Raw genomic sequence first — 14736 nt, 5'->3', positions numbered from 1 at the left:
GTTTATTTTTCTGGAATTGAGCTGCATAAGTTGCTTGTATATTTTTGAGATTAGTTGTTTGTCAGTTGCTTCATTTGCTATTATTTTCTCCCATTCAGAAGGCTGTCTTTTCACCTTGCTTATATTTTCCTTTGTTGTGCAGAAGCTTTTAATTTTAATTAGATCCCATTTGTTTATTTTTGCTTTCATTTCCAGAATTCTGGGAGGTGGATCATAGAGGATCCTGCTGTGATTTATGTCTGAGAGTGTTTTGCCTATGTTCTCCTCTAGGAGTTTTATAGTTTCTGGTCTTACATTTAGATCTTTAATCCATTTTGAGTTTATTTTTGTGTGCGGTGTTAGAAAGTGATCTAGTTTCATTCTTTTACAAGTGGTTGACCAGTTTTCCCAGCACCACTTGTTAAAGAGATTGTCTTTACTCCATTGTATATTCTTGCCTCCTTTGTCAAACATAAGGTGTCCATATGTGTGTGGATTTATCTCTGGGCTTTCTATTTTGTTCCATTGATCTATATGTCCACTTTCACCGCTACTATTCAACATAGTTCTGGAAGTTTTGGCCACAGCAATCAGAGCAGAAAAAGAAATAAAAGGAATCCAAATTGGAAAAGAAGAAGTAAAACTCTCACTGTTTGCAGATGACATGATCCTCTACATGGAAAACCCTAAAGACTCCACCAGAAAATTACTAGAGCTCATCAATGAATATAGTAAAGTTGCAGGATATAAAATCAACACACAGAAATCCCTTGCATTCCTATACACCCATAATGAGAAAGTAGAAAAAGAAATTAAGGAAACAATTCCATTCACCATTGCAACGAAAAGAATAAAATACTTAGGAATATATCTACCCAAAGAAACTAAAGACCTATATATAGAAAACTATAAAACACTGATGAAAGAAATCAAAGAGGACACTAATAGATGGAGAAATATACCATGTTCATGGATCGGAAGAATCAATATAGTGAAAATGAGTATACTACCCAACGCAATTTACAAATTCAATGCAATCCCTATCAAGCTACCAGCCATATTTTTCACAGAACTAGAACAAATAATTTCAAGATTTGTGTGGAAATACAAAAAACCTCGAATTGCCAAAGCAATCTTGAGAAAGAAGAATGGAACTGGAGGAATCAACTTGCCTGACTTCAGGCTCTACTACAAAGCCACAGTCATCAAAACAGTATGGTACTGGCACAAAGACAGCCTCATTTTCTAATTCACTTCCAATCACACCCTGGGCTTTATCATAAAAATCCTTGGCACTGGAGGATTTTTAAGGTATAAACTATTTGAGAGCAATCTTAAATCTCTCCATTATGTGGAATAATTATCATAGAGAAGACCATAATTTCACAAGGCTTCTATAAAGTTTAAGTGAGATAGAATACACAAATGCCAGGTATAAATGTAAATCTCACATTCAAATACAAATGTTGATACACTACAAGCTGGCTCACAACTGACTCTGCCATCTTGAGTATCTGGTAATTCACAATCTCCATGTAGCATTCTCAAATGCCAATGTCCATGACCAGAGTCATTTCCCACTCTACTCAGCTTATGTCTCTCACACCACTGTAAATTTCCCTATCTGGTAAACTCTGGTATATTTTCAGTAAGGATATACCTCTACTGTGGAGAGGCAGGAACACCTTCATTAATAACCCACCTCACCAAATTAAAGTTAGGAATTCCATCTTTGTAATTCTATTAAATATAGTACATAGCCAAATGTTCAAATACCTCCATCACAATGGAGCATCACCTTTTCAGTGGGTATATTCCCTCCTGGAAAAACAGAAAGGATTGATAGTTTATAAATCCTTGGTGAGTGGCACATAAAACTCACTGAAGCTTTTCGTTTGCTTGCATTTTTTAGTTTCTCTGTTAATAAAGGATAAAAGTAACACAGAGTAAACAAAAAAGAACATTTATTTATATAACTTTTCCCAAAGAAAAGGGAGACTTATTCTTAATACTGCAAATGTATAACAAGCACCTGTAACAAATATTCTGATATTTTTAATAAATGCAGGCATGCTACTAAATAAGCTAGTATATATAGTCATTTCCTTTTAAAAAGCAAATAGACATCTGTTGCATTTCTACAGACTAACAAGACACTATCAGAAGGAGAAATTTAGGATGCAATCCCATTCACAATAACATCAAAAAAATAAAATACCTAGGACGAAATCTACCTGTGGAGGTAAAAGAATTGTACTCAAAAAACTGTGAGAGACTGATGAAAGAAAACTGAAGACAACACAAACAAATGGTAAGATACACTGTGTTCATGGATTAGATTAGATGAATTAATACTATTAAAATGACTGTACTACCCAAGGCAATCTACAAATTCACTGCAATCTCTATCAAGACACCAAGGGCATTTTTCACAGAATTAGAACAAGTAGTTTTAAAATGTGTATGGAAACATAAAAGATCCCAAATAGCCAAAACAATCTTGAGAAAGAACAGAGCTAGAGGAATCTGACTTCAGATTATACTACAGAGCTATAGTAACCAAAACAGTATGGTACTGGCATTAAAAACAGACACATAGATCAACAAAACAGAACTGGGAGTCCAGAAATAAATCCACACACTTATGGTCAATCTACAACAAAGGAGGCAAGAACATGCAAGAGAAAAAAGACAGTCTCTACAATAAGTGCTGCTAGGAAAACCAGACAGCTACAAGTAAAAAGACTTAAAGTGGAACATTCCCTAACACCATATACAAAATAAATTCAAAATAGATTAAAGATCAAAGTATATGACCAGAAACCATAAAACTCCTAGAAGAATTTGACATAAATTATAGCAATAATTTATGGCTCTGTCCTCTAAAGCAAAAGAAATAAAACCAAAAATAATCAAATGGTTCCAAATTAAACTTAAAAGCTTTTGCCCAGAAAAGGAACCATCAACAAAGACAACCTACTAAATGAGAAAATATTTGCAAACGCTATGACCAATAATGGGTGAACATCCAATATAAACAGCTCATAAAACTCAATATCAAGAAAGCAAACAACCCAATTAAAAAATGGGCAGAAGACCTGAATACATTCTTCCAGAAGATATGCAGATGGCCAATGGGCATATGACAAGATCCTCAACATCCTTAATCATCAGAGAAATGCAAATTAAAGCTATAATGAGATATCACCTTATTATGAATGAGGTATCTATTAAGAATGGCTATCATCAAAAAGAATACAAATAACAAATGCTGGCAAGGATGTGGAGAAAAGGGAACCCTCTTACACTGCTGGTGGGAATGCACACTGGTGCGAGTACTATGGAAAACAGTATGGAGATTTTTCAGAAACTAAAACTAGAACTACCATATGATCTAGGAATTTCACACCTATATACACTAAAAAAAAAAAAAAAAAAAGACACTAATTCAAATGGATATATCCACCCCAACGTTCACAGCAGCATTATTTACAACTGCCAAGATATGAAGCAACTTAAGTGTCCACCAACAGATGAATGAATAAAGAAGATGTGGCGTGTATACACATACACACACACACACACACACACACACACACACACACACACACACACACACGTGCATACTGGAATACTACTCAGCCACAAAAAAGAACAAACTTTTGCCACTTGGAGGGTATCATGCTAAGTGAAATAAGTCAGACAGAGAAAGACAAATACTGTATGGTATCACTTATTTGTGGAATTTTAAAAAACAAAACAAACTAGTGAATATTACCAAAAAAAGAAGCAGACTCACTAATGTTTACCAATGGGGAGACAGAAGTGGGGAGGGGCAAGAAAGGGGTGAGGAATTAAGAGGTACACACTACTACACATAAAATAAATAAGCTACAAGGATACAAAGGGAATACAGCCAATATTTTACAATAACTATAAATGGAGTATAACCTTTAAAAATTGTGAATCACTGTGCTGTACACCTGAAACTTTTATACTACTGTACATCTATACCTCAATTTTTAAGAATGATACAACACTTATAACATTTTTTAAAATTATGCAACACTTTGGCAGTTTTCAAGTTTACATTGTTTTTGCAACAATAAAAACGGTCAAATTTTATATCCCCAGTTCTTTGTATCATGTCTGGCACAAAACAGTCATTTAAAAATGTTCAAAACTTATGTGAACACACACATTCACTGAAGTCTGACTTTCTCATTTTTAGCCTCTATGGGGTTTTTTCAGAATCCATTTTGACAGAACTAGAACCAAACACTGGATGCATAGCACAAGATATATTTTAAAAAGCAAATTCAAGAAACAGCAAAGGAGGGGAGTTCCCTTGCTTCCAAGGCACGAGGGTACCATCGCTCGTCAGGGATTTAGGATCCTACATTCACAGCAGTCAAGAAACACCAAAAGATACCTATACCACAGTTGGACAAAGATTTCGAGTAGTTTTTGTTTGTTTGTTTTCTTTTTTTAATGTGGACCCAGAAACACAGAAGGAGGAAACATCAAGGATTAATATAGTCTGAAGTTGTGTGACAAAGTAGAAACAGCTGAAGATGACAGAGAGCAGGAAAACACAGGGAAAACAATGTATTTGTCATGAATGGAAAAGTTAAAAGATTTATTGCTGGAGAATGGGAATAAAAAAGGAGGGGAACTAAGATTATCTATTACTCAACATCATATATTTTTGAAAGGAAAGAAAAACAGTGTAAAGAAAACATGAGTGCAATAACATGTACATTGTGAATAGCAAGAAAAAAAATCAAATCAGGATTTAAAAACCTTTTCAATTATTGAGAATCACTTAAAAACAATTATAAATCATCTTCATTAATGTGGGGGTTTGTGATGAGGCTTCTCAGTATTTTTTAATTAAACAAATAAGATATTCAATTCAAACAGTTTTAAATTTTAATCTAATTCTGTAAAATGTCTTCAACATTTTCAGTTCCATATAATGTCACATTTAGGAAAATCAAAGAGAGGTACAGAAAGTGAAAATGACTAGAGGAAAAAAGTAAATTGCAAATTACAGAAGCTAAGATCCAGAAGCACACAAAAATACAAATTCATTAGAAAGAAATACTGGGACAGATACAGGCACTTGGTTTTGAAATGAATCAGTCCAAGTAAACTCTCTTTGTCATACTCTAGCTCCTTGGTCCTGGGGTGGGGAAGTTGCCACTATCTTAAGAAAACACTGAAAAGGCACTGTTCTACAACTAATCTTAGCCTTAATCCTAAAAGTTGTTTCATTTCAGACCAGATGGCTGATGAAGCCTCGCAGAAAAGGAAATTACTCCCAGGACCGCAAATATGATAACTCTGCAGTATCACCTCAAGGGCCAAATGAAATAAAGTCAAAAGTCAAATCAATCATTGGCTTGGGGTTCCCCACCCCCAATTTAGAACTTTCCTAGTAATGAAGCTCTCTGAGGAGGAAATGTTCAGCTAGACCAGAGGAACACAGATCTGGGCACTCAGGCTTAGAAGAGAACCATCCTTAAATCTGCAACAGTGAAACCAGTCAAGAATAGTTGCTGAAGGTAGGATTAGCAAGTGTCAAGAAGGATTGAATATCTAATACCTACGAATACAAAGATCTGGAAGAATACGGAAAAAAATCATTTAGATTTGGCATGTGATCAAATGTGTAATTCACACAATGAAACTCAAAAACTACTTCTGAAAACAATATGTCAGCACTCTGAGGCACTGTTATTCATTCAAAGAAGGGTAGGGGGGAGGTTCCACTCTGAAGCATTGTAATGTTAGTTCAATCTATAAAGTTATCCTTTGTTAAGGAATAGACATTCATTTCTAAATACAGAATACTAAAAAATTTCATATACATACTTAGGAAATCAACATGTGAGTCCAATCATATACAAAAATAATGTTATATTAAAAAGGCATATTTGAAATAAAGAAGACCCTCTATAACCAAGTATTTCTTCTTGCCTTTCAAGGACTTGTACCAATTTAAATCATTCTACAAGCTCTAGGAGTTTAAAGATTAAAGGTAACTTTTATTTCTCAGACCTCCTATAAATAGATTCCTTTCTAATCTAACATTAAATTTTATAAAATTTCCTTTAAACATCTGCATAGCCACTGCATCATTTAAACTCTCAAGACCTCCACTTCTATATAGCTTACTAATTGGCCTCTTTATTTATCTCTCTTATCTCTCCACTTCCATCCACCCATACTTAGCTTTTCAAACACTGAGGTCATGTCACTCCCATGTTTAAAAACCACAGGGCTTTTCAACCCCTGACAGGATGATAGATTTAGAACTCAGTTCATGAACAAAACATTCTGAAAGTTCAAGATACATTTTCAAGCCTTTTGTTCAACCTCAAAGTTTATAATAAACCTGTTTTTTCCACAACCTACACGTTTAGTATTGTTAAATGTTTTAAATTACTATTAAATATTTAATGTTTGTTTTCAAAATATTAGTAAAATGAATATACCAAGAAAATGTATCAAAACTTCCCTGTGGCTTTCCATACTCCCCAGTACCTGGCTGCATACCCCAGTTTTAGATATCTTGACATTTCAATAGCCAGGGAATAAACTAGAGACTATTATGTGAAAGTTGCTCAGTCGTGTCCAACTCTTTGTGACCCCACGGGCTATACAGTCCATGGAATTCTCCAGGCCAGAGTACTGGAGTGGGTAGCCTTTCTGTTCTCCAGGGGATCTTCCCAACCCAGGAATCAAACCCAGTCTCCTGTACTGCAGGTGGGTTTTTTACCAGCTGAGCCACAAGGGAAGCCCAAGAATACTGGAATGGGTAGCCTTTCCTTCTCCAGTGGATCTTCCCGACCCAGGAATCAAACTGGTGTCTCTTGCACTGCAGGGGGATTCTTTACCAACTGAGTTATCAGGGAAGTCCTGACATCAGGGAATATTGTTCTTGATAATTTGGCAAACCTTCTTTCTCCCTGCATTTCTACTATTCTACACACACTCTATCAGTATTAGTCACTCATTCGCATCTGACTCTGCGATTCCATGGACTGCAGCCCACCAGGCTCCTCTGTCCATGGGATTTTTCAGACAAGCATACTGGAATAGGTTGCCATTTCCTCCTTCAGGGGATCTTCCCCACCCAGGACTGGGTCTCCGGCATCACAGGCAGATTGTTTACTGTATGAGTCATGCTTAAACATTAAAGAATGCTATTTCACTTATTAGTTATTCCTGTATACACCTCCCTCTTGAAAGCCTTTTCACTCATCTCCACAAGAAGTCCTATCTATAATACATCAAGGTCAAGCTCAAATCCAACCCTATTCCAAGGCACAGTCTCCAGTAGCCTTACTTTCTCTAACATTTTGAAGTCTGTTACAGTTAATCACAGACTATTATTATGTCTACTTGAGTATATAATGATGCGTACAACACACCAGTTAAGAAACAAAGCTCTGGAGTCAGAGAAACCCACATCAATGTCTAACTCTGCTACTTACTGTGATCTTGGACAAGTTACTTACTTAAGATTATCCTGCTCCAATTTTCTCATCTTTTATTTGAAGAAAGCAATTATCTAACAATTAATTTCTCAATCAAAAACAGTGATATACATACAGCAGTTAGCAAAATACTGACCATCAAATAACAGTATTATTCCCAATAGGCAAACCCACATCTTACTCTCTATTTTTTTCCATTCCTACTACGTGGTGGGCTTCCCTGGTGGCTCAGTGGTAAAGAATCCACCTGCCAATGCAGCAGACGCAGGTTCAATTCCTGGGTCTGGAAGATTCCCTGGAGAAAGAAACAGCAATCCACTCCAGTATTCTCGCCTGAGAAATGCCATTAATAGAGGAGCCTGGAGGGCTACAGTCCATGGAGCTGCGAAAGAGTTGGACACAACTTAGCGACTACGTGGTATTCTGCGTTCGCCTGATAATTGCTTGGTTGATGAAATCTGATCAATTCAGAAGTAATCTCCTAGGTAGGTCTTAATCAAGTAAGGTCCAAATTCTGACAAAAATCAAAAATGGCTTGCTAATCAGCTAATCATATTATTAGTTGTTAAACTTAACATTAGCTTAATGAGTTTATACTTTGGCTACCATATACACAAATAAAGTGTTCCATGCTGCATTATCATCAATGAGCAGGGCAATATCTAAAATGCGTGATATAGTTACTCAAAAGTATTAATTAATCTAAAAATATTAGCATGTATCTAGTCACAAAGCAAGCCTTTAGCAAATTAAACAATTTCTGTGTGGATCCTCCTCCTGTTAAAATTAAGCTAAATCCTGAACTATTCCAGCTGGCCCTCTGAGTTTTTCCTGTGCCAGGGGATTCCCAACAGAGACCAATCAGTTCTGCCACAGTATACTCAAAGAGCACCAAGGGATGCAGTGTTTCCAGACCAATGATATTACTACCAATTCTTAAATGGTCAGAATACACTAGATCAAAGGCATATGAGTATATTCTTTAATTGTGCAATCAGGAAAAAGAAAAAAACAACCTAGAGCTATGGCCAAAGACTAGTAAAGAAAGGGACTGGTAAATGTTAACTATGGGAAAGGAAAAAAAGGATACTGCAGAAGAGCTAGCCATCAAAAGGTGGTTTCATGAAATCCTAAGCTAAATCCAAAAAGAGTAACTTTAGGAAAGGAGTAAAAACATTTTCTATTACTATGTGAGCTACACTATGAATTTAACTACTGTCACAATGAAACCACTGACACGTGTAAATTCACAAAATATTACTCGGAGTAATATATACTACACTCAAGCCAACTGCTAATCTTCAAAAAAGTGACAGCATTTGCTGGGTAAATGTTAGGGAGGCAAGGTGAAAAAAGTGAAGTTTAATGTTTTCCCAAAGACAATCATGCTCATGTGAGATATTTTCATCTAAGTGAAAGCCCTACAACACAGATATGTTTAACATTAGAAAGTAGTAGTGGCTCTTCTAAATGGTATTATACTTTCAAAAAAGAACACTTTAAATTTTCAATGAAATGTTAATACTTCCAAAAGACATGTTTAAAAATATGAATTTTATATTTTTACTAATATGCCAAACTAGTGAAAAGTACTACAGTTAAAACCTTTATATAAACACTAAAAAGGGTTACATTAATTCATAAAAGAATGATAGAAGCAAATTTTTTAAGATAAAATTTGTTTTAAAAGACTCTGAAAATGTTCTAATATTTCAATTGTTCTGCATATTTTACCAGAATAATTGTGTTCTATATACATGCAATATGTTTATGTATGTACATTATGCACACAAAAACATACGTATGTGTGTGTATATATATGTATATGCCCTCTGTCAATGCCCTTTCATAAACTGTTTCTCAGGGACCATATCTGGATGAGATCAATCACTCAGACTTGATTGGGATCAAGTCACTGACTGTGAATCTGTTAGGCAAAAGAGAAAAAAACATGATGTTTTAATTATTCAAGCACTGCTTTAGATTATAATCAACAAGTGCATCCCTAGCTTGCTTTAAATTTCAAAATCGCTTTCAAAGAACCCTAAGTATATATCCAGTTATTATTAAGTTAAAATTATTAAAATATTATATACATATACACATATATAACTTAAACCCTTACTACAAAGCATTTTTTAATGGTTTCATCTTATCAAAAATTTGCACAAACTAGATCCTAAAACAGTAATATAAAAAAAAGAAAAGAAAAAATAAATCAATATTCTTACGACAATGGGTCTGTTTATCCTGATGATTTGACATAGTCTCTCTCTCTCAAGGGCTTCCCCAGTGGCTCAGCAGTAAAGAATCCGCCTGCAAAGCAGGAGATGGGGGTTCTATCCCTAGGTCGGGAAGATCCTCTGGAGGAGAAAATGGCAACCCATTCCAGTACTTCTGCTTGGAAAATTCCATGGACAGCAGAGCCTGGTGGGCTACAGTCTCCAGGGTTGCAAACAGTCAGACACCACTGAAGCAACTGAGCACAAATGCACACACAGTCTCTTTAAAAGAACACCTGCTTGCTCAAAACTAAGCATGCAGTAGATGACTGACAGGCAATTCATTCTTAAACTACACTAAACCTCTACAGGAAAACTCCTCAGAGGAAAACTTCAGTGGAAGACAATGCTCTCTAGATCTTATTAGTAAGAGAAAAACTCATGGTGTTGCTAAATCTAAGTATTTAAAAAACTAATCTGAAGAGGAAAAGAAGACAGTGACTCTGATTGTCATTTTCAGATCTACTAAGAATTCACGGTTAAATGACATCATTAATACAGAGTCAGAGAGAACAATTGTATCCAAATTCTTACAAAAATTTTCCACTTTTCAAAAGTCACATAAAACTTACTTTTATTACTGAAACTCTCTACTCCATTTCTATCCATTAACACTGACTAGATTATGATAATGCTGTTTTTTTTTTTTTTTGGTTCAGTCTACGGTTCTACTTCCTGAAACGTACAATAGCAATAATTATGTTCTGAGTTTAGCACAACATTTACAAACGGAAACCATAAAAGATAGCACTATTCATACAATCAGAAGAATAGGAAGGAGCCCAATACAGACCATATAAATCAATGAAATTTTCAATATTCTCTAACCTTCTTGTGGACTTTCAATTTACCTTTTCCCAGCTACCAGTTCTATTGACTGTATTTACATACTTATTAAAATGACAACTTGTGCATTGATTATCTTAAAGTTTAAACAGAAATGTCCAACTTTTCAAAATCAATATTCTAACAAAGGGAAAGAATATTAAAAACAAATTTCAGGGTTAATATTATTTTAGTAAACTTACTTTAAAGCACTACCACTCAAACTCATTTTGTGTGATATATCATACTTTTCATCTAATACAAATCACCTTGCCTTTTTCACAATGCCATAAATAACTCAGAGGAACTTAAGTCTTCAAAAGGAAGGATTATTAACTGCTTATTAAAATAAAATCCCATCTTAAGTAATTTTCCTGATATAATCTACATGACACACAACATTAGCGGTTAATTCTAAATTTTCTGAATCATGTGCCCTTCTACCAACTACATATTGATAAAACAGTAGTCAATTATTTATTAACCAACTTTTCTACTCAAGAAACTAAGAGTCACACTCCTATTCCTTCTAGAAACCCAAGGAGTTTCACCCCCTCCATTCCTGCATGAGACATTAAAACTCCACATTCTAGTTTTATCTTGCTACCTTCTTAATGATTACTATAAGACTATTCAAGCATAAAAGTATCCAATCTATTCTCTCACTCAAACTCTATTACACTCCTAATACTGACCATTCTGTAATCTTTTTATCAAATCATGGAGATCTGATGTTTCAAGTTCCATTTAAAGAGCCTGATAAGTTTTAGGGTAAAGCAAGTTAAATATTCCGATCATCATGTTTCATAAAACTTCCAAAAAGCTTGGAAAGTTTACCAACACCCTCCTCGCTAGAATAGTAAACATCCTGTCACAGAACTCAGAGAATAGCTACTTTGCTCTGAACTCCACCTCCTGAGCACCACTCACAGCAGCTGTTAGTAACTTTCAAACGCCTGTTCGACTATCTCTTTGGTTAAATTAATGGTGGGTCATACTGTTACACTTGACTGTGTCCTTTTTAGTCCTGCAGTTATATAGAAAACCTACAAATTACTTTTAAAAATAAAGTTCAAAAAAAAAAAAGCTCACTTTAACGCCATTAGTTTTCCCAAAGAAAGCATTTCAAGATCCTTACATCATTACTTAAACCACAACCTATCAGGAGCACACGAAAACGGAAAGCTTTAAAGGATTTAATTTTCTACCTCATCTTACCATACATGTTCGCAAATTTCAAGAACTTTCCATATTTTTAAAAGGTGCTATTGCAGTCTGTAAGGACTATGCTGCTCAAATACAAGCACCAAATATCCTGCACTGGTAAATTTTCGGTATCTTGCTGGTTAGCTGCTGAGCTTTCTGCACCCTTTGCACCGTGATGATCCCACCAGCAAATACTATCTATCCATCCTTTAAAAGGGTCTTCCTCCCACTCCTCAAAAAGAAAAAAAAGAAAGAAATCCACATTAGACTAGAGGTTTGCCATACTAACAAAAACCGCTAATACCACTAGGTATTATGGCTCTCAAAGAATCCGCTCTAGCAGTCTCCCCTGGGACATTTTGCTCAGCGGGGCTTTGAACCGGTGAGACTCGCTGCCAGCTGCCTTTGCAAAAGCAGCACCACAGGCGGACTCCATACCGCATTGCTGCTGCTGACTACTTCTAGCAGCTTCAAAAAACAAATCAGCCCAGCACCCTGCAGACCCTGCCGGCTCTTTCTGCAGCACGGAAGAGAAACCACTGCATTGCTCAGCGTGGAACACCGGGGAGCAGACTTAAGGGCGGGGAAGCGAATGCCGTCGGGAGGCTCTGGCGAGGGCGGGGTGTTGGGGGGAGAGGGAAGGCATCCGGAGTGCAGGAGACGGCGACCAAGCAGCGACCAGGGCGCTGGCGTCCGGGCATCACGCACTGACCCGAGCCGTCGAAGTGCAGGCGTCGGGAGCGGCGCGGGCCCCTCCTGAAGATGGTGGTCCCGCAGTGTCCGGCAGAGCCCCGCCCGCCGCCCGCCGCCCTCCGCCCTCCGGGCCCTCACCTGTCATGAGCACCGAGCTGTCGCCCGCCGCCGCCGCCGCGGCAGGGGCAGGGGAGGCGGCCGCCGCAGCAGAGCCCGCCGCCCGCCGTCCGGGGAGGTGTCTGGGCACCAGCTCGCATCCGTCCGCCGTGCCGGCCACCAGCAGCCCGAGCACCAGCAGCGGAGCCCAGAGCCGCCGCCGCAGCCAGCCCGAGGCCGGGCCGGACGTCGTGGCGGGATGAGGACGAGGAGGAGGAGCGGGGGGAAAGCGCGGCGGCGCCCCGGCCGCCGGCCACTCGTCCGCTTCGAGAGGCGCCGCCGCCGCCTGTGATTCCTCGGGCCGCCCCCGCCACCCCAGACGCGAGCTCCTGCCGGGCGCCAGTCTGGTCCCGTCGGCACCGGCGGCCTCTGGAGCTTGGGTCCCGGCTGCGTTCATTGGTTCCGGTTATTTAAAAAAAAAAAAAAGGTGAGGAGCAAAAAGGTACGGCGTCTTCAGGCCGCGCGCGACACCCGCGCTGCTGCGGCAGCGAGACCGGGATCCGCTGCTCTGGCGCCTCCAAACACCAGTCCCAGCGCCCGCGCCGCCGCCGCCGCCGCCGCCGCCGCCGCGGCGCATCCCCCCGCCCCCTCCGGCCCGCGCCCGTCGTAGTACCACGCTCGGCCCGGACACCTCCTCCCCTCACACATTCGCTCGGATACCAATCCCCCGCCTCCTTCAGCTGCTCCGCTGCGCAGGCGCGGAGCGGCTGCACTGGGCCTGCGCGGCCCCCGAGTCCCGCCCCCGGGGCGTTCCAGGGAGGAAGAGGGCCGCGGAGTGGTTTCCAAGGCTTTCGCAGACCCGCGAAGATTGGGGGTGGGGAGGGAGACCGCCGTGTCCTCCTCCGTTCACGCCCCCACCGCGATTGAGACGGCAGGGGACTGAGAGCGGGAACCTAGGAGGCGAGGAGGAGAGTACGAACATCCCAAATCGTTTGAGCGAGTTTTAGCCGAGCAGACGGCAGACAAATAATTGCATGGGTCAGAAAACCTTATAATCCGAAACTGCGGCGTCTCCAGTATTTTGGTACCGGTGGGGTTTACAGGAGGCTAGCCGTGTGGAAGTCGAGGTCATCGCCTTTTACTTACTTAAAGCTCTTGCTAAGTACTAGTGTGCCAGGGAATATCCTGAGCGCTTTACAAATTTACACATTGTAAGTACAAAATTTAAATGGTGGTATCGTTTTCATGCCCATTTTACAAAAGAGGACGCTAAGGCTCAGAAATGTTCCCAATTTCCACAGCTAATAAATGGGGAAACGGGCCAGATTTAGCGCCACTGAATGTAAATATTGAAAAGGATTTGTTCTAGCCTCTGACTCTCCTGTGCTCAAACGTTACCTGAACTCATCGCCTTCCTAACCGCACCTCACCCCATGGAGTCTTTGCTGTCACTTGAATAGGCTAACAGAAAAACGGTATTTCAGATTTTTCTTGGCTTTTCCTACCTCAAATGAAGCACGAGACACACACACACACACACACACACATGCACTCTCTCTCTTCCCCCGCCGATCCCCCACTCTTCTCCAAACCCAGCTCCCCCAACTCTCTCCCCCGCCTCCCCGCCCCACTCTCCCCCCGCCCCCAGGACCCTTCCCCCACCCCAGCGGCACGAAGTTGTTTGATTTGCAGATGAGGTTCTTAAGCACCAAGGTCTTGTTTGGTATTGGGTTTCCGTTGTTGGGTTGGGGTTTTTATTGGTTTATTTATTTTCTCAATCAAGAAGATACTCAAATTACAGTCTCCCAAAGAATTTCTTGGGCAGCCTGACCATGAATTTCACTGTGGAAGGGCAGATGCACACTTCAGAAAGGAATTAAGAATTTCTCTGAGGCTAATCAATTTATCAACAATGATTTCTTGACAGACTTCTTGGGAACATGGTGTTTAGGTGCCAATTCTTTATAGGGCAACAGGGAGATTATATTTCCTCTGCTGAAAGGCACAGCAGTCAAGTCACATACTTGCTGAATGTCCTCCAAAAGGAGATAGTTCTGCTAGAGGGCCAGCAAAATATAAAGACATAACAGGCTTGTTTCCTGCTCTTCAGAAGGCAACCTTTCATTCATTATTAACTGAGTGCCTCGCGT

General features: G+C 39.4%; 1 protein-coding gene across 1 annotated transcript in view; it reads right to left on the bottom strand.

Annotated features, from left to right (window-relative positions):
• Positions 1 to 13043, bottom strand: part of STIM2 (stromal interaction molecule 2) — a 178496-nt gene extending 165453 nt beyond the window's left edge. The window contains exon 1 of the mRNA XM_052641997.1: positions 12629 to 13043. Coding sequence (XP_052497957.1) covers positions 12629 to 13043 — 415 coding nt within the window. The remainder of the gene's footprint in view (positions 1 to 12628) is intronic.
• Between the last annotated feature and the right edge of the window lie 1693 nt (positions 13044 to 14736).

Source organism: Budorcas taxicolor, chromosome 6, assembly GCF_023091745.1.
Source record: "Budorcas taxicolor isolate Tak-1 chromosome 6, Takin1.1, whole genome shotgun sequence".
Classification (NCBI taxonomy): domain Eukaryota; kingdom Metazoa; phylum Chordata; class Mammalia; order Artiodactyla; family Bovidae; genus Budorcas; species Budorcas taxicolor.
This window is presented reverse-complemented; position numbering and strand designations above follow the sequence as displayed.